General features: G+C 43.2%; 1 protein-coding gene across 1 annotated transcript; it reads left to right on the forward strand.

Annotated features, from left to right (window-relative positions):
- Positions 1-15,111: 15,111 nt before the first annotated feature.
- On the forward strand, positions 15,112-17,857 carry CST11 (cystatin 11). Its single transcript, XM_046678026.1, has 3 exons — positions 15,112-15,339; positions 15,947-16,051; positions 17,774-17,857. Exons 1-3 carry the CDS (start codon positions 15,112-15,114, stop codon positions 17,855-17,857), a joined length of 417 nt encoding a protein of 138 aa, XP_046533982.1.
- Positions 17,858-25,035: the final 7,178 nt, after the last annotated feature.

Genomic DNA, 25,035 nt, shown 5'->3' on the forward strand with positions numbered 1-25,035 from the left:
AGCAGTGACAGCAACAGCAGTGGCATTGGAACCTAAAGGCACACAAAATGTTGAAGGAGGAGAGCTTTCCTCTCTGATCAGAGCAGCTGTGAGTCCAAGAGGGTAGGGCAAAACCCAGTTGCTTTTTTCCTATTCTGTGGCCCCAGAATTGGGTGTAAATGTGGGCCTGCAGGGGAGGGGAGGTCCAGGAATCCAGATAGGACTGGAGAGATCATGGGGAGTGAGGAGCTCAGGAAAGCAGCCCCTAGGCTGAACCCTAAACTGTACAAGTGTGGATCTAACCCTAAACAGCACACCAAGGACTTATAGAAAGATTGTCAACTAGCCAGACTGGCCCCTGGGAGACACCTTCAATACAGATTCAAATAGCACTGTAGAGGCTTTGACACAGAACTGACACTGAGACCAAAACTCATAGGAGGCTGGTTAGAATTTGCAACCTGAACCCAAGTGGGTCAATTGCCTGCTGAAACAAAAACATCAACATTCCGCATAGCATTTAAGCAAGATACACAGTTTCATAACACGACTTTCAAGATGTCCAGGATAAGATCCAAAATTACTCAGTATATGAAGGATCAAGAAAATTTCAACTCTTGCGGGAAAAAACAATCAACAGACACCAATGCTGAGATAATGTGGATGTTAAAAATATCTGACAAAGACTTTCAAGCAGCTATTATCAAAATATTTTAGGAAGTAAGGGTGAGCACACTTGAAATGAGTGGAAAGGCAGGAAACATCAGCAAGAAATAAAAATATATAAGCAAAAAGCAAACAAAAATTTTACAAAATACAAAAATTAAAGACCCCTTGACTGAACTCAATAGCAGATTGAAGATGTCAGAAGAAAGAGTCTGTGAACTTAAAGATAGATGACTAGAGGGGCTGGCCTGGTGGTGCAGCAGTTAAGTTCACATGTTCCGCTTTGGTGGCCTGGGGTTCACTGGTTCAGATCCCAGGTGAGGATGTGGCACCACTTGGCAAGCCACACTGTGGTAGGTGTCCCACATATAAAGTAGAGGAAGATGGGCATGGATGTTAGCTCAGAGCCAGTCTTCCTCAGCAAAAAGAGGAGGATTGGCAGCAGATGTTAGCTCAGGGCTAATCTTCCTCAAAAAAAAAAATAAAGATAGAACACTAGAAATTATTCATTATGAATAATAAAGAGGAAAAAAAGATTGAGAAGAATGAATGGAGTTTCAGGTGCCTATGGAACAATATCAAAAGGTCTAACATTCACATCGTTGGACTCCCAGAAGGAGAACAGAAAGAGCATAAAACCAAAAAAAAAAAAAAAAAAACTGGAACAGATAGCGGCTGAAACTTTCCCAAATTTGTCAGACATAGATTTAAGAAGCTCAGTGAATTCCAAATAGATAAATCCCAAGAAATCCACATCAAGGTGCATCATAATCAAACTACTGAAAACTAAAGACAAAGAAAACACTTTGAGAGCCACTAGAGAAAATGCGTTTGTTTGTAGAAGAACAAAGATTTGAACAACTGCAAATTTCTCATCAGAAATCATAGAGGCTAGAAGGAAAGAGAACAAGACTTTGAATGCTGTAATATAAGAACTGCCAAACTACAATTCTATATTCACTGAAAATATATTTTAGGAATAATAGTGACATAAAGATGTTATCAGATGAAGAAAAGTTGAGATATTTTATTGTAGCAGACCTGCTATAAAAAGAAGGGCTTAAGGAAATTTGTCAACAGACAAAAAATGATACCAAAAGTTAACTTGGAGCACCAGGAATAGAGGAAAAAAGCACAAATATAAATATTTGGATAAATATAATAAGTAATTATTCTCCTCCTGAGTTCTTTAAAATATATGACAATTAAAAGCAAAAATTAAACATTTGTACGGAGTTTTCAATGTACATAACAGGTAAGAAATTCTAACATAGAAGGGGGAGGATAAAGAGATCTATATTGTGGTAAAATTTCTACATTCCACCTAAAGCAATGAAATGGTGATGCTGAGTTGTCTTTTAAAGGTTAGAAATGTATATTACAATCCCTACAGCAACCAATGAAAAACTACACAAAAAAGATGTAGGCAAAAGCACAATAGATAAATTGAAATTAAATGCCAAAGAAATGTTCAAACAACCCAAAATAAGGCAAAAAAGCAAAGCTAGAGAATAAAAACAGAGATAATAAACAAAAACAAATAATAAAACAGTAGGCTAAATCCAAACATATCAATAATTACATTAAATGTAAGTGATCTAAATTCAAAGAGATTGTCAAAATGAATGAAAATATGACCCAACTATATGCTCTCTCTATGCACACACTTATTTCTTTTCTTTGTAATAATAGCCATCCTGACAGGCATGAGGTAATATCTCACTGTGGTTTTGATTTTCATTTCCCTAATAATTAGCAATGTTGAACATCTTTTCAAGTGCTTGTTGGACATCTGTACATCTTCTTTGGAAAAATGCCTGTTCATATCCTCTGCCAAGTTTTGATTGGGTAATTCATTTTTTTGTTGAGCTGTATGAGTTCTTTATATATTTTGGAAATTAACCCATTATCAGATATATGGTTCACAAATATTTTCTCCCTATTGGCGGGCTGTCTTTTTGTTTTGTTAGTGATTTCCTTTGCTGTGCAGAGACTTTTTAGTCTGATGTAGTCCCACTTGTTTATTTTTTTCTTTTTTCCCCTTGCCTGAGGAGAAATGATATTCAAAAAGATGCTGCTAAAACCGATGTCAAGAGTGTACTGCCAGGGGCTGGCCCCATGCCTGGGTGGTTAAATTCGTGCACTCCACTGTGGCAGCCCAGGGTTTTGCTAGTTCAGATCCTGGGTGCAGACATGACACAACTCGTCATGCTGAGGCAGCGTCCCACATGTCACAACTAGAAGGACCCACAACTAAAATATACAACTATGTACTGGGCAGATTTGGGGGAGAAAAGCAGAAGGAAAAAAAAGATTGGCAACAGTTGTTAGCTCAGGTGCCCATCTTAAAAAAAAGTGTACTGCCTATGTTTTTTCTAGAAATTTTATGGTTTCAGGTCTTATATTTAAGTCTTGAATCCACTTTGAGTTAACTTTTGAGTATGGTGTAAGATAATGGTCTACTTTCATTCTTTGGCATGTGGCTGTCCAGTTTTCCCAACATCATATATTGAAGAGACTTTCCTTTCTCCCTGTATGTTCTTGGCTCCTTTTTCAAAAATTAGCTGTCTATAGATGTGTGGTTTTATTTCTTGGCTCTCAATTATATTCTATTGATCTGTGTGTCTGTTTTTGTGCCAGTATCATGTTGTTTTGGTTACTATAGCACTGTAGTATATTTTGAATTCAGGGAGTGTGATACCTCCAGCTTTGTTCTTTTTTCTCAGGATTGCTTAGGCTATTCGGGGTCTTTTGTTGTTTCATATAAATTTTAGGATTCTTTGTTATATTTCCATGAAAAATGTCATTGGGATTCTGATTGGAATTGCATCAAATCTGTAGATTGCTTTAGGTAATAGGGACATTTTAACTATGTTTATTCTTCCAATCCATGAGCACAGAATATCTTTCCACTTTTTTATGCCTTCTTCAATTTCTTTCAATAATTCCTTATAGTTTCCATTGTATAGGACTTTCACCTCCTTGGTTAAATTTATTCCTAGGCATTTTATTCTTTTTGTTGCAGTTGTAAACGGGATTGTATTCTTGACTTCTCTTCCTTCTAGTTCATTATTAGTGTATAGAGATGCAACTGATTTTTGTACGTTGATTTTGTGCACTGCGACTTTACTGTATTTGTCAATTATTTGTAATAGTTTTTTCGTGAATTTTTTTTGGAGTTTTCTATATATAATCAGGTCCCCTACAAATAGTGACAGTTTTACTTCCTCCTTTCCAATTTGGATCCATTTTAATTCTTTTTCTTGGCTAATTGCTCTGGCTAAGACTTTAAATACTATGTTGAATAAAGTGGCAAGAGTGGGCATCCTTATCTCACTCCTGTTCTTATAGGAATAGCTTTCAATTTTTCAGCATTGAATATGATGTTGGCTGTGGGTTTGTCATATGTGGCCTTTATTATTTTGAGGTGCTTTCCTTCTATACCCGTTTTATTCAGAGTTTTTATCATAATGAATGTTGAATCTTGTCAAATGCTTTCTGTACATCTATTGAGATGATCATTTGGTTTTCATTCTTCATTTTGTCAATGTGATGTATTGCATTAATTGATTTGTGCATGTTGAACCATCCCTGCATCCCTGGAATAAATCCCACTTGATTGTGGTGTATGATCCTTTTAATGTATTGCTGTATTCAACTTGCTAATATTTTTTGCTGATGATTTTTGCATCAATGTTCATCAGTGATATTGGCCTGTAATTTTCTTTTTTTGTGTTGTCTGGTTTTGATATCAGGGTAATGTTGGTCCCACAAAGTGAGTTAGGAAGTGTCCCACCCTCTTTTATTTTTTGGAAAAGTTTGAAAATGATAGGTATTAAATCTTGGAATGTCTGGTAGAATTCACCAGAGAAGCTGTCTCATCCTGGACTTTTGTTTTTTGAGAGTTTTTGACTACTGTTTCAATCTCTTTACTTGTGATTGGTCTATTCAGATTCTCTGTTGCTTCTTGATTCAGTTTTGAGAAGTTATATGATTCTAAGAATTTATCCATTTCTTCTAGGTTATCCCACTTATTAGCATATAGTTTTTCATAATATTCTCCTGTAATCCTTTGTATTTCTGTGGTAGCCACTGTAATTTCTCTTCTTTCATTTCTAATTTTATTTATTTGAGCCTTCTCTGTTTTGTTCTTAGTGAGTCTAGCTAAGAGTTTGTCAGTTTTGTTTATCTTTTCAAGGAATCAGCTCTTAGTTTCACTGATCCTTTCTATTGTCTCTTTAGTCTCTATTTCACTCATGTCTGCTCTGATTTTTATTATTTCCTTCCTTCTACTGATTTTGGGCTTTGTTTGTTCTTCTTTTTCTAGTTCTTTTAAGTATAGCGTTAAATTGTGTATTTGAGGTTTTTCTTGTTTTTTTGAAGTAGGCCTGTATTGCTATAAATTTCCATCTTACTACTGCTTTTGCTGCATCCCATAAGTTTTAGTATGCTGCATTTTCATTTTCATTTGTCTCCAGGCATTTTTTTATTTCTCTTTTGATTTCTTCATTGATCCAATAGTTGTTCAGTAGCGTGTTGTTTAGTCTCCACATGTTTGTGACTTTTCCAGCTTTCTTCTTGTCACTGATTTCTAGTTTCATACCATTGTGGTCAGAAAAGATGTACAATATGATTTCAATCTTCTTAAATTTATTGGGGCTTTTTTTATTTCCCAACATATGATCCATCTTTGAGAATGTTTCATGCGCACCTGAGAAGAATGTGTATTCTGCTGCTTTTGGATGGAATTTTCTATATACATCTGTTAAGTGCATATGGTCTGGTGTTTCATTTAAGGCCAATGTTACCTTGTAGATGCTCTGTCTAGATGATCTATCCATTGATGTAAGTGTGGCATTAAAGTCCACTGCTATTAGTGTGTTGCTGTCAATTTCTCCCTATAGGTCTGTTAATAGTTGCCTTATATACTTTGGTGCTCCTGTGTTAGGTGCATATATATTAGTAAGTGTTATGTCTTCTTGGTGGAATGTCCCTTTTATCACTATATAATGCCCATGTTTGTCTCTTATTATCTCTTTTGGCTTAAAGTCTTTTATGTCTGATATAAGTATGGCTACACCTGCTTTCTTTTGTTTGCCATTTGCCTGGAGTATCATCTTTCATCCCTTCACTCTGAATGACTTGTTCCCTTGAGCAGATAGTCTGATTTCTGGTGTCCTGGACAGTGGACAATGGCCACTGACTTTGGTCCCAGAACAGCTTCTAGTAAGCCTAAAATTCCTTTAGCATGTTTAATCTCCTTTTTCCCTGCAGTTAATAATACTCTTTCTTTCCAGATGACTCCATGGGCATGGACCACTGAAAAAGCATACTTGGAATCAGTAAAAATGGACACTCTCTTGTCCTTACCTAAATAGAGGACTCTTGTCAGAGCTATAAATTCTGCTTTTTGCACAGAGACACCTGGCAGAAGGGCTTCTGCTTCCAGGGTCTTTTGATGGGTTACCACTGCATCTCCAGTTTGGCATTGTCCTTGCTTCATGAAGCTTTTCCTTCCATGAACATCTCAAGGTCTGGGTTTTCCAATGACAGGTCTGTCAGATCAGGACAGCTGGAATAAACTTGTTTAATTATCTGCATACAATCATGTACAGGTTCTTCAGGACTTGTGGGAAGTGGAGTGGCTGAATTTAAGATTGCTTTCAGAGTGATGCTAGGTGTTGAGCAGTATGGCTTGACACTTGCCTAGCCTCCTGGAGGCAAGCCAGTATCCATCTTCTCTTTTGTTCCAAAATAAGAAGCACACAGTGAGGAATGTGGGCAGTGGTGGGCTGACCCAAAGTAAACTTCTCTGCTCCTATAACAAGTCACAGGTGGCTGCCACCTGCCTCAGGCAGACAGGCCATCCTTTAGTCACCGTGTCCAACTGTTTCCAGAAATAGAGCTCAGGCCTCCTCATGGTACTGAGATTCTGGGTCATTACTGTGAGGCTAACTCCTTGCCTCTCATGAACAAACAGGTCAAAGGGCTTTCTAAGGTCTGGGAGGCCTAGAGCAGGGGCGGTGAGCAGCTTCTCTTTCACGGTTTGGAAGGCTCTATGGCATTCTCCAGTCAAGTTAAAGAGTTCACTGTCTCCACCCTTGAGAGCCTCATAGAGGGGCTTGGCTATCAGTCCAAAGTTGGGGATCCAGATACGGCAGAATCCTGCCATGCCCAGGAATCCTCACCGTCATCTCCTAGTAGTGGGCACAGCCACCCTAGTCAGTGCTTCTCTCCTGTCTGGGAGCAGGCTTCTCTGCCCCTGGGGCAGTTTGAAACCCAGATATTTAACAGACAGCTGAGCGATCTGGGCCTTTTTCTTGGAAACCTTGTAGCCTTGCTCGGCTAAGAAATTTAGAGTCAGAATCGTGTTCTGGTCTGAGATCTCTTTGGTCTTACTAGCGATCAGGATGTCATCTACATATTGGAGAAGAGCTCCCTCTTTCAATTGGAGACCACTCAAATCTCTGGCTAAGGTTTCACTAAAGATAGTGGGGGTGTTCTTAAAACCCCAAGAGAGAATGATCCAACAATATTGTTATTTGCCTCTAGTTTTGGGATCCTCCCATTCAAAAGCAAACAGCTCCTGTGACTCAGGAATCAAAGGTACGTAAAAAAAGACGCATTTTTGAAGTCCAGATCTGTAAACCCCCTGAAATCTCCAGACAAGATGGTAAGCAAGGTGTAAGGGTTGGGCACAACCACATGGATATTTTCCACAATCTGGTTAATTGTCCTTAAGATTTGCACAAAGCGATACTCCTGTGTGCCTGGCTTTTGCACCAGTAAAACTGGCAAGGGCAGATGAGGTCACATTCGAGAAGGGCAGTTAATAGAGATTGAATACCTTTCCTAGCATGTTCCTTTAGTGAGTACTGTCTCGAATTTGGAATTTTTGACTTGGGATGAATTTTAACACGTATAGGCACTGCTGTCTTTCCTTGGCCTGGCTTCTCATCTGGCCACACATCTAGTCTTACTTCTTATAGGATTTCTTCAGGAATCTCTGTTGGAGATTCCTTATGTGGTGGCAATAATGCTGCTGGAGGGTTGCAGGCCTGTTCAGGTGGTCCCTTAATGTCCACTTGTCCAGGCACAAAGGTCACTTTGGTGTTCAGTTTAGTTAGCAAATCTCATCCAAACAATGGAACAGGACACTCGGGCATATATATAAGAAACTATGTTTTATGTATGTTTTCTCATTTGACAATCTAGGGTTTGGAGGAATGAAGGTTTCTCCTGAGACCACCATCACTAGCATTGTCTTTTCAGAGAGTTTAGAAAGCCAAACATTCAAAACTGAATAAGTAGCTCCTGTATCAATCAGAATGTCCAAAAGTCTGTTTCTCACTGTCCTGGTTACCTAGGGCTCTGCGTGAGAAATCGTGACAGGATCAGTGAGGTTAGAAGGAGCCCCTGAGCCCCATTATTCCTTTTTTTTTTTTTTTTTGAGGAAGATTAGCCCTGAGCTAACATCTGCCACCAATCCTTTGCTTTTCGTTGAGGAAGATTGGCCTTGAAGTAACATCAGTGTCAATCTTCCTCTACTTTATATGTGGGACACCTGCCACAGCATGGCTTGACAAGTGGTGCATAGGTTCATAGGTCCGCACCCAGATCTGAACTGGTGAACCCCAGGCCACCTAAGTGGAATGTGTGAACTTAACCGCTGCGCCACTGGGCCAGCCCCTGGGCCCCATTAGTCTTGATCACTATCAGTTTCCTGGGGAGCTTTTCCAGGGCGCATACCTATGGGGAGTGAGGGATGCAGCTGAGCAGAGGCAAAAGTTGGGTTGCTATGTAGTCACAACAAAGGCCTCAGCTGGTCCCTGGAACTCTGCAGCGGGATGGCCCTGCAGAGATGTCCCCCCTGGAGCAGGGGGCCAGGTCTTTGTGCCGCCTGAATAAACATTCCTGGGCTTCAGCAGAGCAAAAAGACACACGAGAACAGGTATTTCTGTCTGAAATCTCTTTCAGCAATTGTTCATCCCCTGATTACAGATAGTGTGGAGTTCTCAGGGGTGATTAAGATTGCCCAATGACAATATACAGAACCTTAAGACAAAGAAAAGCAAAGAACAAACAGCCCTTTAAAAGGATCAGAATACCCCTTAAATGCCTACTACACACGTAATAATTTTTCTCTGGTGTGGGAGAGGGGGAGGTGGAAAATAAATTGTGATTAGCTATTGTTTCAGATTACACCAAGACCTAAGCACTCCTTTCTCCAAATAGCAAATTTTACGTACTTGCAACAAATGGAAATCTCAGCGTAAAACTTGCACAAGCTAGCCGCTGAATGCTGTTGATAAGAACAGAGGACTTACCTGGTCCACCCACTTCAAATAAGGTGATCAGCATACTGGATTCACCCGCCTGGCTATGGCCCTCTGAGAGGCTGCCCCCTGACTGGGGAGCTGACCTCAGTTCTGCTGTCTGCTGAGTTTGCCTTCTCCACCAGGTGCAGCTGGGTCAGGGTCACCTGGAGCCTGGGCTCTAGCATTAAGGAGTCTCATAGACTCTGGGGCTGAGTCTAATGAGCAAAGAAGTGTATCCAGAGCCAGTGGGGCACCCATCTGGTGTTGGGACCCCCTGCAGCTTTTGTAGGGAGTCAGGGCTCACAGCTAGAAGAGCACCCCTTTTTAACAGAAATAGTAATCTCTTGAGGAATATACTAAAGGGTAAAAGATTATGCCACCCCAACATATGCCACTTTGATTTGAGAATCATTTTGAACCGAAGACAACTGAAAAGAAACAGCCACAAGAAAAGTTCTCTGCCCTGGCACTATTTGCCTAAAATCAGGACATAAATTCGTAAAGGTGTCCCCCTCCCCTCTCTATCAGAAGGGAGAGAAGTTAATCACCAGAAATACCTCTAGACCTTATCAGCCACCAGAGGAATTTACATAACAAACCTTACTGACAAGCCCTTCTCTATCATAGTTTCCTCCCCACCACCCCTATATATTTACCTTCTCCCTGCTTGCCTCCCAGAAGCTCAAAGCCCCTTTTCTTTGTCTTGAAAGTTCTCTGCAAATGTATCATTCTTTGTTAAGATGCTATCAAAGCCCAAGTTCTAACCACCCTTTTTGAGTTACTCATCACTGGGTGCTCCCATGTGTATGTGCAATGCACGTGTTAATAAATTTCTGTTTGTTTTTCCCTGTTAGTCTGTCTTTTGTCACTCTAACTTGCGGGGCCCAACTCAATTAACCTAAGAAGCGTAGAGGAAAAATTCTTTACCTCCCCTATCATACCTTAATGTACTTAAGCAACCCCTTATTGGCACCCATTTAGGCTGCCCAGCGTGTTTCCCATTTTTAAAAAGTAAGTGAACAAGCTTATTGAAATACCTACTGTCTTAGCTTTCTCTTCCGTGAGACAAGGACTTTAGTGCACATGGATTATTTAGGAGATCGTTCCAGCAAGCAGAGGGGGGAATGGGGAGTGAGACGGGACAGGAAGGCAGGCAGTACAGGTGTGTTAATGAGCAGGTGACCACAGTGGTGACCTGGGACTCAGTCCTGCTGGGCACCATGGAAAACTACAGAACACATGGCTCTGAGTCAGCCCCCAAGAGGCAAGAGGGAGCTGGAGTATTTGTACACCAACACCCCAGATGCTCCAAGGGCATCGGTTCCCCGTCACTGACAGCCTGTACTCCACAAAAGGGCAGAGCAAGCCTTAATGAGGCACTGGGGAGGTTTGGCTATATTGGGAGAGGCAGCTGGGCTTCTGTTAGTGTGGTCATCTGGGCGGCTCAGCTGTTCCAATAGGGAGCCACCATGTACCTTCCAAGCTGTGAAGGAAGACTTTGTTATGTTTGTTCCCAGATTAGTGAAAATGCATTTGAGGTGCTTATGAGGGGTTTGGGGAGACCAGCAGGGTTTGTAGAAAGGGTGTTCCCATATACTGTTGGTAGAGGCATGAACGGGGAAGTAGCAGAAATGATGCTGTAAATGCAGCTGTCTCTCGAATTTGTCCCTTCTTTGCTAGGCCACAGAGACCACTGCCAATGTGCAAGCTGCAGTCATGGTGAAGCTGACTGTGCGTGGGGACAGGCCGGAGTGGACACTGCACAAGCAGGTAAGACATTACAAGAGTGCAAAAAGAAGCCATGTGGAGCGGGCTGGGAGGTGGCCGTGGGAATGCATTCTGTGGGAACAGGAATTCATTCATTCATTCATTCATTCATTCATGTGTTCATGCGTTCATCACCCAATATATTTTTGAGCAACGACTCTGTGCTAGGCCCTGAGAATGCAGCCATGAATAAAACAAAGTCCCACTCTGTGGCAGTTCCATGCCGGGGATCTTTGAGATGTGTTCTGAAGAATGACCCAATGGGTTGTGGTGACTGCCTGGGCACAAAGGATGAGCAAGAGGAGAGAACCAAGGGTGAACCAGTGTGTGTGTGTGTGTGTGAGAGTGTGTATGTGAACACTGCCAGCCATTCATTCAATGTCAAGAACTGCACTAGGTGTCAGGGATGATGATAACAATAATGATAATAACAGCAATAATAGTCATAATAGCTGACGTGCTGAACACCGTTATAAACCCTTTGCCTGAGTTATCTCATTTAATCATCTGAACAATTGCATAGATGGGAACTATTTTATACCCATTTTCAAGATGAGAAGATTGAGGCACATCAAATGTATGTAACTTGCCCACAATTGCCTAACTGGTAAATGATGGAGCCAGATGTGAGTCCAGACAATGTGGCTTGGCTGTCCTGAAAGGCTTAAAGTCAGGTGTCAGAGACAGATAGGAAAAGCAAGAAAGGAGGACAGCTTTGCATGCTTTGATGGAAAGATGCCCAAAGGAGTGCCATCCTTAGCAGCCTGGGCAGAAGGGAGGGCCAAGAGATCAGAAGAAATGTCCTGGAGGATATGACCCTTGATCAGAGTCCAGGAAGATGAGTAGATGCCAACAAAGTGAAGAAAAGGGGAGCGTATTCACCGGAGGGGAGGCTCCAGGGCTCAGCTGAGGCAGGTATGCGGGAGACCTGGGCAGGAGGCTACATGTTCTAGGGAAGTTGGACAAGGGGGTCCCCTGCCTGAGAGCTCAGCCTCTCCTCTGTGGCCCAGCCCTTCCAGTCTGCCCCCAGACCCGCAAAACAAAACCTAGCTAAATCAAAGTCCCAAAGGATACTGGAGCCACCTTCGAGGGTTTGGGACCATCCCATCTGAGAAGAGTCCTGATAAATGTGACTTCCTCACTCTCACCATAAAGCAGGCATCTGCTCATGCTCCTAGAAGATGGGCACCTGGGCGGCCACCCGCTGATTCCCCACGTCCATCTGCTCTGAGTCCAGGGAGCTGTTCTGTTGGCTGGAGAGACAGTGTTTATGGGAGATGAGGAATGAATCAACTGGTGAGGAGAGGCATCCCCCTGAACTACAAGGACCCTAAGAGGCGTTAGCAGGGCAGGAACACTCATCAGTTGCAGCCAGAGAGCTTACAAAATCACTGGAATTGGCGAGCATGTGAGGAGTTTTAGAAACCGCCACTCAAACTTCCTCAGTGTGTCCATCGATCTGAGACGACAGTTTGGCAGTCAGATAACACCTTCTAGCCGAGCAAGTCCAAGCCCATGGCCCCAGGCACATTAGGTGAATCCATATAAACTTGAGGCTAAGCATTCTGTCCAAGGTTGAGCAGGAAGCCTTTGTGATAGCTGGCAGTTACCGTCCCTTCCACTTTCAATCTCAGCATCTAAACCAACTGTCAGCGGGATGTGGAAAGGTGGCTGCCAGGAAGAACAGACTTTTTTAACAAGATAAATGTGCTAGAGAAGTCCACCCACAGATGCATGTCTCTTAGCAAGAAACTCAACGGTCCATGTTTCCCATGAAGGATCCACGCAGGCAGTGAAACAGAAACAATGAATGAGAGCTGGGTGGACCTTGGTGGCTGACTTTGGGGCTTCTAAGAGACAGAATGGGAGCCCCGGAGCGGTAGTGTAAGGGAAATGAAGACAATGAGCTGATCCTGGGTTTCAGGAGTTTCCCTTCACAGTGGGATTTTCAAAGAATTGGCAGCAACCAGGTAGAAATATAGGATCTGACCTCAAAATAGGGACCTGGAACAAAGGCAAATATATGGAGGTCGCCTCCATGGAAGCATCGAACATGACCAAATTCTTAGCAGCTATGAGTGTAGGAAAGGGATTCTTAATTCATGTCCCATGCCAGGGGGCATGATTTAGGGATCTATAACCCCCCTAAGGTCATATGCAGCATTTTATATAAATGTTACCCAACACGAAAACCGAATTTTTGATTGAGACAGATTTCAGAGTGAGGTTTAGAGAAGAAGGCAGACCTCCTTACAATAGGCGAAGACACAGAAACAGCTCCCCAGTGGTGAGAGAATAAAATGGTCAGGGGTTGGAAAGCAGAGGGGAAGTGTTGAGGGAGGTGGTCCGACTCTCTCCAGAGCCATGAGCAGTGGCTGACTCACACTTCCAGCCGGGCAGCCAAAAGACACCGAGCTGAGGTGGGAGCGCCACCAGGAGGGTCCTGCACTAGGCCAAGGGAAACCAGAGGATGCCCGGGCTGAGGAGAGGGCAAACGAGCAGCTGGAAGAAAGAAACACTGTGCTGTTATGACAGGCAGAATGACATCCCCAACGATGTCCCTGTACTGACCCCTGGTACTTGTGAATAGGCTGCCTTAAAGGGGAAAGGGGACTTTGCAGATGTGAGTAAGTTGAGGATCTTGAGATGGGAAGATTATCCTCAGTTGTCTGAGTGGGTCAGACGTAATCACAAGGGTCCTTGCGAGAGAGAGGTGGAGGCAGGGAGAGGTTGCAAGATGCTCTGCTGCTTTGAAGAGGGAAGAAGGGGCCATGGGCCACGCAACACAGGTGGCCTCCAGAAGCAGAGAAAGGCAAGGAAAGGGGTCTTCCCCTGTGCCTCCAGAAGGAAGGCAGCCCTGACAACGCCTTGAATTGGGGGCTTCTGATCTCCAGAACTGTGAGATCATTCGCCTGTGTTCTTTTAAGCCACTGTTGGTAGTAACCTGTCTCAGCAGCCATAGGAAACCAACACAGCAGCTGAGAGTTGCGAAGGAGTGGCTCCCTGCAGTGGGGGCTCAGGGAGCCAGGGAGGGACCCGCAGGACACCCAGCTTTAAAATTCCACCAGGACACCGGCCCGGTGGCGCAGCAGTTAAGTTTGCACGTTCCACTTCTCGGCGGCCCAGGGTTCACTGGTTCAGATCCCAGGTGTGGACAGGGCACCACTTGGCAAGCCATGCTGTGGTAGGCATCCCACGTATAAAGTAGAGGGAGATGGGCATGGATGTTAGCTCAGGGCCAGTCTTAGCAAAAAGAGGAGGATTGGCAGTAGTTCGCTCAGGGCTAATCTTCCTCAAAAAATAAAAATTCCACCAAGTCCAGAAGCACTGCAGCTGGAGCCAAGGAGGAACTTTCCAGTCCCCGTGCACCCCCCCTTCTTCCCCTAGTCTCAGCACCAGAAGGGTCCTAAGACCTGTGGTTGGTGAGATGGGGGAGGCGGAGTAGATGGGGGAGAAGAAAAAGAAGTAGTCCCTCCCGCTTGCCACACGCAGGCCTCCAGGAGCGGAAGCACAGCTGTAAGCCACATTCAAAGCTCTGAGCGTCCGGAGAGACTGACGCCTTAACTACTGGATTGAGGCTGTGTGTACTTTCTGAGAGTGCCACTAAGGTCGCAGGGCACAAAGAACACAGCTAGTCCGTCCAAAGGGACAGTGGGGAGTGAAAATAAAGCCACAGCATGACCACGCCCACAAGTGGAGCCTGCTCCCCAGATGTGGCACATCCTCAGTTTTCTGAGGAGCATCAGCTTCTCCAACGGGGCCCAGGCATCTCCCAAAGTTAAGAACTGTTAACACAAAGGAAGAGGCCAAGGCTTGGGCTTGAGGGAGAGCTTGTATTCCAGCCAGTCGGGAAGTGGGGAGGGGATAACAAGAATCAGAGGGAAGGGCAAGAAGACAGGAAGGATGTGGTGTTCACCCAGCTCACCTGTTCATGCTCCACTGCCCTAGGATCCAGCGTCCCCCACGTCTCCATCGCTTCCTGTCACTCCAGACCTCCCACGGCCCTGGCTGAGGTGACCTCAGTGGCAGGAGGCCCCTGGCCTGGCTTCCACCCAGATACTGCTGGGGCAGCAGGAGCGGGTGTGTTGCTGAGAGAGCAACCCCCCAACAGGGAAGAGACGGGTGTTTGCATGAGTATGTGTGTGTGAAACACAAACCTAAGTAAAAAGAATGAGGGCAAGTGGGAGTGAGCTCGCCGACCACCGCGAGGTCTCCCTGCTCTTCGTCTGGTTCAGCTGCAGACAAAGAGGGAGGGGAGGAAAGCTGTGGGTGTCCACCACAGGCTGGCTTAAATCCGGCCAGGCCAGAGGGGTTCAGTGGGAAGCACCCAGCCTCCAGCAGGCCAAGCAGGGAGCGCTTCCTACTCCTCCCCAGCTGAGGGATGATGGGCAGACCCTGGCAGGCCCCACGGCTCCTGCTGGCCATTCTGGTGGCCTTGGTGGCCTTTACCTGCCGAGCAAGGAAGAAAACCTTTTTCAGTGTCCAAGAAGTGCCTGCATCAGAAAGCTACGTGATAGCTACCATGCAGTTTGTGACCGAGGAGTTCAACAAGGAAAGTGATGACAAGTACAGCTTCCGGATTGTGCGAGTGCTGAAGGTCCAGAAATGGGTCGGTGTGGCTCCCCTCCCCCCTCCTCCCCATACCCCTCTGCCAGGATTCTGCTGCAGCTCTGGAGGAAGTCCACGCAGGTGAAATTCAGCCTCATTTAGTTCGAAGTGGGCATTTTAAGAAAAGCATAAATTCACTGGTTAGACGAAGTTGTCACTTAAATGATACCCAAGATCAGAGGTCAGCACATTACAGCCCAAGGGCCAAATCTGCCTGCTGCCTGCTTTTGTATGTAGTTTTCTTGGCACCCAGCCGCATCACGTGTGTTCACGTGTGTTTCGCACTATTCTGCTTTCACACGCCTTCTCAGAGTTGAGTACTTTATTATCTGGCCCTTTGCAGACAAAGTTCACCGAGCCTTGTCCAAAAGAATTAGCATCATTTGGCTTATCCAGGGGCGACTTTGCCCACTGAGTGGTTTCTGGTGAATTCTCCTCGAAGGACAAAAGGAGACATGGGGGCCAGATAGGAAGGGGAGAGAGGAGCCCACCTAGCTGTCCAGGATGGGTCCTTGACCTTGGGCACTGTGTAAAGGACTTCCCACCACCAGAAGCTACACAGAAGGGAGAAGAAGTCCTTTTATCTCCTTGCCACTTGCTTCCCACAGATTACTGACCATATGGAGTATCATGTGAACTTAGAGATGCGGCGGACCACCTGCCAGAAGCTGGAGACTGAAAATTGCACCTTTCAAGAAGGGGAGCTTTACAAGGTACCGGGTGAAAGTGCATTCACTCAGAAAGGATTCATTTTTCAGTGGGGTTTTCTCTGGTTTTAGGATAATATGAGGTAGGATTATTGGGGATATATTCAAGCTTGCTTGAAAAGAATGCGTCGATAACACCTCCTTTCTCCAAGCGGAAAGTGAAGGTGAAAGCGGCTGGCTCCTGCCTGGCAGACACTGCTCCTGTTGCTGAAAAGATTATAGGGAGGTTGGAAGTGTCCAGAGAGAGGAGCCAAGTGGCTGAGCTGCAGTGGGCTGCTAATATTTTAGCAGCCAGTGGGACCTCTCTGGTGCATCCAGCTGAATATCTGAACATCAGCTTGATGAGAACATGCAATCACTGGGCTACCAACCTCTATTCCTTTCATCCAGCACTGTTTGGGCAAAGAGGAGGAAGAGACGAGAAAATGAGTTCAGACATAGTTCAACTGGTGGGCTGTGGGGAGAGGGGACAAACCTACATGTGTGCGACCTGCTGAGGAGCCACCTCCCCCAACAGTGGCTTAGTCCTCTATATGCTTTGTCCCCCCCTAGTATTGTCACACCTGAGGGAGGATGGCCAGACCACCATCACTGCAGTGTCATAGTCAGGGTGGGCCCACATGCAGAGGGGCCTTGAAGGTCTCAAATGCTACAGGCCCTACAAATCACTTCTCTTTAACCAAATGAATTAAAATGAAGATGTCCTCATTTTATGATTATATGTCCCACTTTGCTTGGAATAGTCCTGATTCATGCCTAGCTTCTTAGAGTAATCATTAGCAGCATCTCCATTTGCTTGCAATGTATCTTGGTTCATAAATTACATGGTCACCCTAGTTAGAAGGCCTGGATATTCTCAACACAGAAATGTGTCCATCCATGGGCTCTCTCCTCACTTTTTACTCAGTAATTCTTCAAAATCTAGCAAGGTAGAATTTTTTAGTTCTTCCCTGGAGGAGATGATGAAATCTATGAAAAGCATAACTGAAGATAAAAGTAAAGTAAAAATAGACGATCTTATTGATGTGAGAGATGGAATTGGTGAAATTAGTATTCTGATTTCTATTTTAGGAAAAATATAAATTTTTCAGCCTCCCATCCCACCCTGCTCCCCACCCTAGGCTTTCAAATGCAGATCAGGAAAACAAAATTGCACTAAGAAATGATAATTAATAATATGCAAAATGTGTTTATTGATTTCTCATTATGGGAGAAGAAGGCAGGGAAAAAGAAAAGGAAAATGTTGGGAGAGAATGGGGACAAGGGAAGGAGAGAGAGAATGTGATAAATGGACAAATGAAGGAAGGAAATATGGTGGAGACGGATTAGAGGGTAGGTGGATGAATGCGTGGGTGGATGGATGGATGGATGGACGGATGGATGGAGCCAGTAAGAGGAAGTGTGAAGTAAACAACACATGGGTAACAATGAAGAAGCAAAAGAAGCAGTAGTTCCCATGGTGACTACGGGTGGGGGGGACACTTTACCTCTAGGCTCCAATTCTGACCACAAACAGAGGGACATATTCTGGGATGATCTCAGCCCTAATTCTATTAAGTGAAGGAAATAAAAATAAAGGTCAAAAACCACATCTAGACTGAAGGCATGTTGAGATGGTGTCATTTTACCTATTCACATGCCTTCTATCCTCTTCTTTCTCTTTTAAATTTTCACCTTGCGTGTTGATCTTTCTTAAATATTGTTTTTGTTTTTGTTTTTGTTTTTTAGCAAATTGATTGCTTCTACACAGTGTATGTTGTTCCCTGGTTTGAAAAGTACAAAATTCTGACCAAAAACTGCACCAATGGCTAGGTGTCCTGGAGCACACACCTGCGGCCACCATATGTGAGAGTACCCTGCGATGAGCAGCGATTCTCAACATAGAAATAAATGTGTGTCAACCTGTTCTCTCAATGCTGTTAGTGTGTATGATTCCATTCTTTTTTTTTCCCAAATTCATCAGCTTATAATAATATAATCTGAAGTTTCTCTGGGCCAGGGCAGCTTTGGCATCCAAATGAAGTGACATGAATAATTTCTGGCCTTATAGCCTATACGTACATGACAGCAGAACTTCAACTCCATCCTTATATCTAGTAGGATTCTTTAGATTTTAAAACAAGAAGAAGAAGATGAGAAGAAGGAGAAGAAGGAGGAGGAATGAAGCTCAAAGTCACTTAACTGAACAGCCAAGAGATATTTGCAAGTATGGCTTATGATGGCATCTCTGAGAGGCTCAGTGAAGAGTATCTCCTTCCTTGTCTAAAGTACAAAACAGGGAGAAATAATATAAGTAATTTAAAAAGTTGAGGGCCAGGGCCAGCCTGGTGGCAAAGTAGTTAAGTTCACATACTCTGCTTTGGCAGCCCCAGGTTCGTGGATTCAGATCCCAGGCTCAGACTTACACACCCCTCATCAGGCCATGCTGTGGCGGTGACCCACATACAAAATAGAGCAAGATTGGCACAGATGTTAGCTCAGGGCCAATCTTCCTCACCAAAAACTAAAACAGATGAGAGTCTTTGTTACTGATAAGGACTGGTTTGAGAGATGTGCCTTATCTTTGCTGACAAGTGCACTTTCCAATATCAAGTTCTAGAATTACATTTACATCCCCAGCATCAGCAACGTTAGACCACAGCAGGTGCCTCAGAGACAGATTCCTCTCCTTGGAGGTATCTAGCAAAATATATGCCCCATATGGAAAGGAGGACGACCTGGGTTACAGCACCCAGCTTGTTCTTCCCAAAGAGACCAACCAGATTAACTCCTCCAGGAGAAGACTGATTGAGGACAGAGAGGAACCAGGAACACTACGTTAATGGAGCTCCCTTCCATGAATGGCACATTAGCAGTGCGGAATAAGTATCCCACACACAACAGCTTGATTCAGGATTTCAAACAATGTCACCTACCTCATCTCTCCACTCCATTTCCTCCATGTGGTCGCAAGGGGGTGCTGGCAACTCACCAGGTCACATCTGTCCTCATTCACATCCAGTAGGAGAGAAGCAGATCTTGTCCCCAAGAGCTCAAGCAAAAGCCCTGGGGTTTAAAATAGCTGGGGAGCCCTAGGGACACTGTGGAACACACACACAGAACATTATTCTACCTGAAGAGAGAGGGAGCCGGGGTATTTATCCAACAGCTCCAGTCAGCTATTGGCTGCAGGGGCATTAATTCTCTGTAACCTCTATTCTGGGGTGGTTGGAGGGCAGAGCAAGCAGGCTGAGAAAAAGGGGGACAGGTGCTGGCATTTGAAACTGGTGTGCACAGAAGGATAAGATGTGAGAGGATATGTACACAGCACCAAGAGGATACTCCCTGCACATGTGAATTGTGACCCGTGATGCATAGTAGCCACACCAAGTGTCTACCAGTGGAAAATAGCTGGGAGCTTGGAAAGAGTAAATTTTTTCCATCTCCTATTCTCCCTACCAAAGTTCTGGAGGGACCCTGTTTCAGGCAGGACCCAAGTGGGATTCCCCTCTGCCATCTGGGAAACCATCTGGGAAAATGTTAACCTACAATTTCTTTATCTTTAACTGAAAATAACAGTACCTATTTCTTGGGGTAATTATAAAGGTTAATAATGATAATGCATGTAAATTGCTTAACATGGTGCCTAACACAAAGCAGATATTCAAGTAAATGTTAACAATTAGTAAGAATACTGGCAGTAGGCAGTACTATTCACAATAGCCAAGATGTGGAAGCAACCCAAGAGTCCATCAACTGATGAACGGGTGAATAAGATGTGGTGTATATGTATACAGTGGAATACTACTCAGCCATTAAAAAAGACATATAGTCCTATTCGCAACAACATGAATGGACCTTGAGGGTATTATGTTAAGTGAAATAAGCCAGACAGAGAAAGACAAACACAGTATGATTTCACTCATATGTGGAAGATAAACTAATACACGGACATAGGGAACAGATTAGTGGTTACCAGAAGGGAAGGGGGTTGAGGGGTAAGCACATATATCTGTTGACTGACAAATAGAGATGTACAACTGAAATTTCACAATGTTATAAACTGTTATGACCTCAATAAAATCAAATAAATTTAAAAAAAGAATACTGGCAGCAGCAGTAGTAATTTAATATTAATCAATGCTCTTCTGGTATGTTGGCTACTTTGTCTGGATGCAGGGATTATTATCCTGGCAGAGACTAAAGGTAAGGCAGAACATTTGTGCCCAATGATCTTATTTCTCAGCCCAGTGAGTTTTAAAATTTTTTTTATGTTGAAATAATTGCAGATTCACAGGAAGTTACAAAGACAGTACAGAGAGGTCTCTTGTACCCTTCATCCAGTTTCCTCCCCCTTGATTGTATCTTATGTAATTATAGAGAGATATCACAACCAGGAAATTGACACTGGTACACTGAGTATATGTGTCATTTTGTCATATGTGTAGATTCATGTGACCACCACCACAATCAAGATACAGAACTATCCCATCACCACAAAGATACTCTGTACTACTCCGTAGTCACATTTCCCTCTCCCTGACCGCTTCAAATTCCCGGCAACCACTGATTTATTCTCCATCTCTATAATTGTGCCAGTTTGAGAATGCTATATGAATGCAATTGTACACTACGTGACCTTTGAGATTTGTCATAATGCCCTTAGGCTCCATCCAAGTTGTTTCACGTATCAGTAGTTTGTTCCTTTTAATTGCTATGTAGGATTCCATGGTCTATTATGGTACCACAGATTGTTTAACTATTTACCTATTTTAGGATGTAATTTTTGTTTTCAAGTGTTGGGCTATTACAAATAAAACTTTATGAACAATCATGTACAGGTTTTTGTGTGGACACAAATTTTCATTTCTCTGGGTTAAATGCCCAGGAGTGCAATTGCTGCATTACATAGTAAAGAATATTTTAGGGTTCTTTTAAAAAACCGTCAAACTATTTTCCAGAGTGGATGTATCACTATATACGTCCTTCTCTATCTTTGGTAATTTTCTTTGTTCTGAGGTCTACTTTGTCTGATGTTAATATACCCTCCTTTACTTTCTTTTGATTAATGTTTGTATAATATAACTTTTTTCACCCTTTTACTTTCAACCTACCTATATCATTATATTTGAAGTTTCTTGTAGACAGCATATAGATGGGTTAAGTTTTTTTAAATCCACTCTACCAAACTCTATCTTTTAATTGGCTTGTTTAGACCATTTATATGTAGTTTGAAATGCCATTTAATGTAATTATTGGTATGTTAGGGCTTAAGTCTGTCATTTTACTTCTTATCCTCTGTTTGTTCTCCCTGCTTTTTTTTCTGTGGGACTTATTTATTCTTCCTTCCTGTGAATTACTTGAACATTCTTTAAAGAATTTCATTTTTATGTATCTGTACTGTTTTTGAGTGTGTCTCTTTGCATGGCCTTTTTAGTGGTTGCTCTAGATATTACATTATATATGCATAACTTGCTGGGCTACTAGTGTCAATATTTTACCAGTTTGAATGAAATGTGAAAAGTTTACCTCCCTTTACATCTTTTTATCATTCTTAATTTACAAATGTCTTAAATATTTCTTCTATGTACATTGAAAACCACATCAGACAATGATATAATTTTTGCTTTAACCATCAAATGTAATTTAGAAAACTCAAGAAAAAGAAAGCTTCTTGTATTTACCCATATTTTTACTTTTTAAACTTTTCCTTTCCGATGTTCCAAGATTTCTTCATATATAAGGTCCTTTCTATTTAGAGAAATTCTTTTAACTATTCTTTTAGAGTAGGGCTTCTGGTGCAAATTCTCTTAGCTTCCCTTCATCTAAGACTTGCTTGATTTCCCCTTCATTCCTGATGGCTATTTTTGATGGCTATAGGCTTCTGGGTTGACAGGGGTTTTTTTCCCTACATCACCGGAAAAATGTGCCACTCTGGCCTCAGTGGTTTTTGATCTGCTGTCATTACAACTGGAGTTTTTTTCCCCCTAAGGGTAAGTTGTCTTCTATTTCACGTTTTCTTCTTTGTCTTTAATTTCCAGAAGTTTGACTCTGATGTGTCTTGGTGTGGATTTCTTTGGGTTTATCCTGTTTAGGATTCACTCTGTTTCTTGAATCTATAGGTTTAGGTCTTTGACCAAATTTGGGAACTTCTCAGCCATTATTTCTTCAAATCGTTTTTCAGCCCCTCTGTCTCCTCTCCTTCTGGGACTTCAATGTGTTAGGTCTTTTGTAATAGTCTCACAAATCTCTGAGGCTCTATTCATATATTTAGTTGACTCTCTCTGTGTGGTTCAGATTGTGTAGTTTCTATTGTTTTCTCTTCCAGTTTTCCCTCCATCCACTGGTGAGCCCAACCATTGAATTTTTTAGTTACTGTATTTTTCAATTCTAAAATTTCCATTTGTTTCTTCTATTTCTTTGTGAGATTTGTTACATCTTTGCTGAGACTTTCTCTTTGCTCACTTGTTTGAAGCATGTTCATAATTGCTCATTGCAGCATTCTTATGACTGCTTTACAATGCTTGTTATGATATCATGATTGTAAGAAATATATATATTTAGTCATTCAGGTGGCCAAAATATGTTTCACAGATATATTTGATCTCCATCCACAGTTCCTGGCTCACAGCTTCCAAAACCCTTAGAATTTCCAGAGTGGTAAGAGCAATGGGAGCATCTTCTATTATAATGTTTGGTGTCTTGTCCTCACTTCCTAAAAATGCTTCAAGGCCATATAGATAAAACGGGGGTCTTGTTTATGTAAATGAAGGTGACTTTTGGACCCCACCCAAGGGTGGGGGCTGGTTGCCAGGAGAACCAGCCAAGTGATCAGAGGATTGGAACTTTCAGTCCTACCCTGATTTCTGGGTAGGGCAGGGGGCTTGAGCTTGAATCAATTGCCAATGGCTAATGACTTAGTCAATTATGACTACGTAATGAAGCCTCCATAAAAATCTGAAGGACAGCTCATTTGCCTTTTTTTTTTTGGAGAGCTTCCACATTGTGGAAGCAGAATGCTTCCATGTGCCACCATGCCAGGCCTCCGGCTATGTGAGGACAGAGCTTCTTTGTTCAGGACCTCCCCCATGTATCTCTTCACCTGGCTGTTAATCTGTATCCTGTAATATCCTTTGTAATAAATCGGTAATCTGGTGAGTAAACAGGTTTTCTTGAGTTCTGTGAGCTGTTCTAGAAAATTAATCAAACCTGAGGAGAGGGTCACGGGAACCTCTGATTTACAGCCAGTCAGGCAGAAGTACAGGTAGTAACCTGAATTGGAGGGGTCATTGGAACCTCCAGTTTGTAGCCAGTCAGTCTGAAGCACAGGAAACAACCTGAGCTTGCAACTTGCATCTGAACTGGACAGCCATCTTGTGAGACTGAGCATTTCACCTATGGAATCTGATTCTATCTCCAGGTAGCTAGTGTCTGAATTGAGCTGCGTTCTCAGACACCCTACTGATGTCCAATAACTTGCTGGTATGCGGAAGCTTCCACATGCACGTCGGAATTGGGTCCAAGAACCCTATGCACTTATCAAATGATGTTAAATCTGTGTCATCTCTATGTTAGCATCTATTCATTATCTTTCCTCATTTATGTTTAAACTTTCCTGTTTCTTAGTAGGACAAGTGATTTTCTATGAAAACTTCAATGTTTTCATATTACAACTCTGAATCTTATTTACATCTCTTTTAGCAGGCATCCTCTGATGGGAAGAGAGGCCACCTCATTACCACCAGGTGGGGATGGAAACCCAGGTTCTCCACTCGGCCTCTGTTGACACATCACAGCTGGACAGGGGTGGGAGTTCAGACTCCCCACTAGGCCTCTGCTAAAGCCACTCTGTCTGGGAGGGACAGGAGTGCCTCATCCTGCTGCCCGCATGCCTCTTCTGACACCACCTCAGTGGGAAAACAGAAGTCCAGGCTCTCCACAGGGTCTTCACTATCACCACAGGGAGGAGGGGGCTTGTCACCACCCAAAAGGGATGAAAGTGTCAGCTCCCTACTTGGCCTTTTCTAGCACCATCCCAGTGTGAGTTTTGGGCTCCCCATTGCAGTCTCAGGACAGTGAAGGTTTAGGCTCCCTACTCAGCTTTTGCTGGGTGGGAGGGTTGTGAGCTTCATTTTTTTCCTGTGGTGCCTGGCAAGAGCAGAGCAGTTATTGTCTACAAGTTTTCTGTCCTAATGAGCTGCCCCTTTCCTGGTCCTTTGGCTAGAAAGAGCAGGCTTTTATTGAGGCATTTTTTTTCTGTACCTATCGGCATTTCCAGGTTGCCAGCCCTTTATCCTCAAGTCTGAAACACATGAAGCAAGAAGAAAACCTGGTGTGTTAACTTCCTGTAGCTGCTGTAACAAATTACCACAAATTTGGTGGCTTAAAACTGAGAAATTTGTGCTCACACAGTTCCGGAGCCATGAAGTCTGAAATAAAAGCTATTAGCAGGACCATGCTCCCTCTGGAGGGCCTGGGAGAGACTCTCTTCCTTGTCTCTGCCAGCCTCTTCCTGCTGCTGGCATTCCTGCGCTGTGGCCGCATCACTGCCACCTCTGCCTCATCTTCACACGCCCTCTCCTCCATGTGTCTCTGCCAAATCTCTCTGTCTCTCTCTTGTAAGGATCTGTCCTGGGTCGTTTAGAGGTCAGGGCCTGGACTCCCCATTCCTGTCACACAGGCCCACCTTGTGCCGGTCCCTCCCGGTTGCCGTTTACAAAAACAAGGTAAGCAGGTGGTATGGGGAAAGTTCACTTTAAAAATTCAAAGCAACGCCATAAAGTTTGGTAAAATATTATTAAAAAATTGAGTGCCCCTATGAAATCACATAAAATAAAGGTAGACACAAAACAATTAGGCCATATAAATAAAAGACACAAAAAAGTAAGAATTTAGAGGTTGAACAAGGTTTAAACAATAATTAAGTAACAGAGTGGTAAACTAAGTAAAAAACTTAAAAAGTTAAAAGATCTTGAGTAAATTATCTAAAGACTGAACACGGACACATCATA

The sequence above is a fragment of the Equus quagga genome, chromosome 12 (assembly GCF_021613505.1).
Source record: "Equus quagga isolate Etosha38 chromosome 12, UCLA_HA_Equagga_1.0, whole genome shotgun sequence".
Lineage (NCBI taxonomy): Eukaryota > Metazoa > Chordata > Mammalia > Perissodactyla > Equidae > Equus > Equus quagga.

Coding starts and splice junctions, on each gene's coding strand:
- CST11 (XM_046678026.1), top strand. CDS start 15,112: ATGATGGGCAGACCCTGGCAGGCCCCACGGCTCCTGCTGGCCATTCTG. Junction 15,340..15,946: donor TGCTGAAGGTCCAGAAATGG/GTCGGTGTGGCT, acceptor TGCTTCCCACAG/ATTACTGACCATATGGAGTA. Junction 16,052..17,773: donor AAGAAGGGGAGCTTTACAAG/GTACCGGGTGAA, acceptor TTTGTTTTTTAG/CAAATTGATTGCTTCTACAC.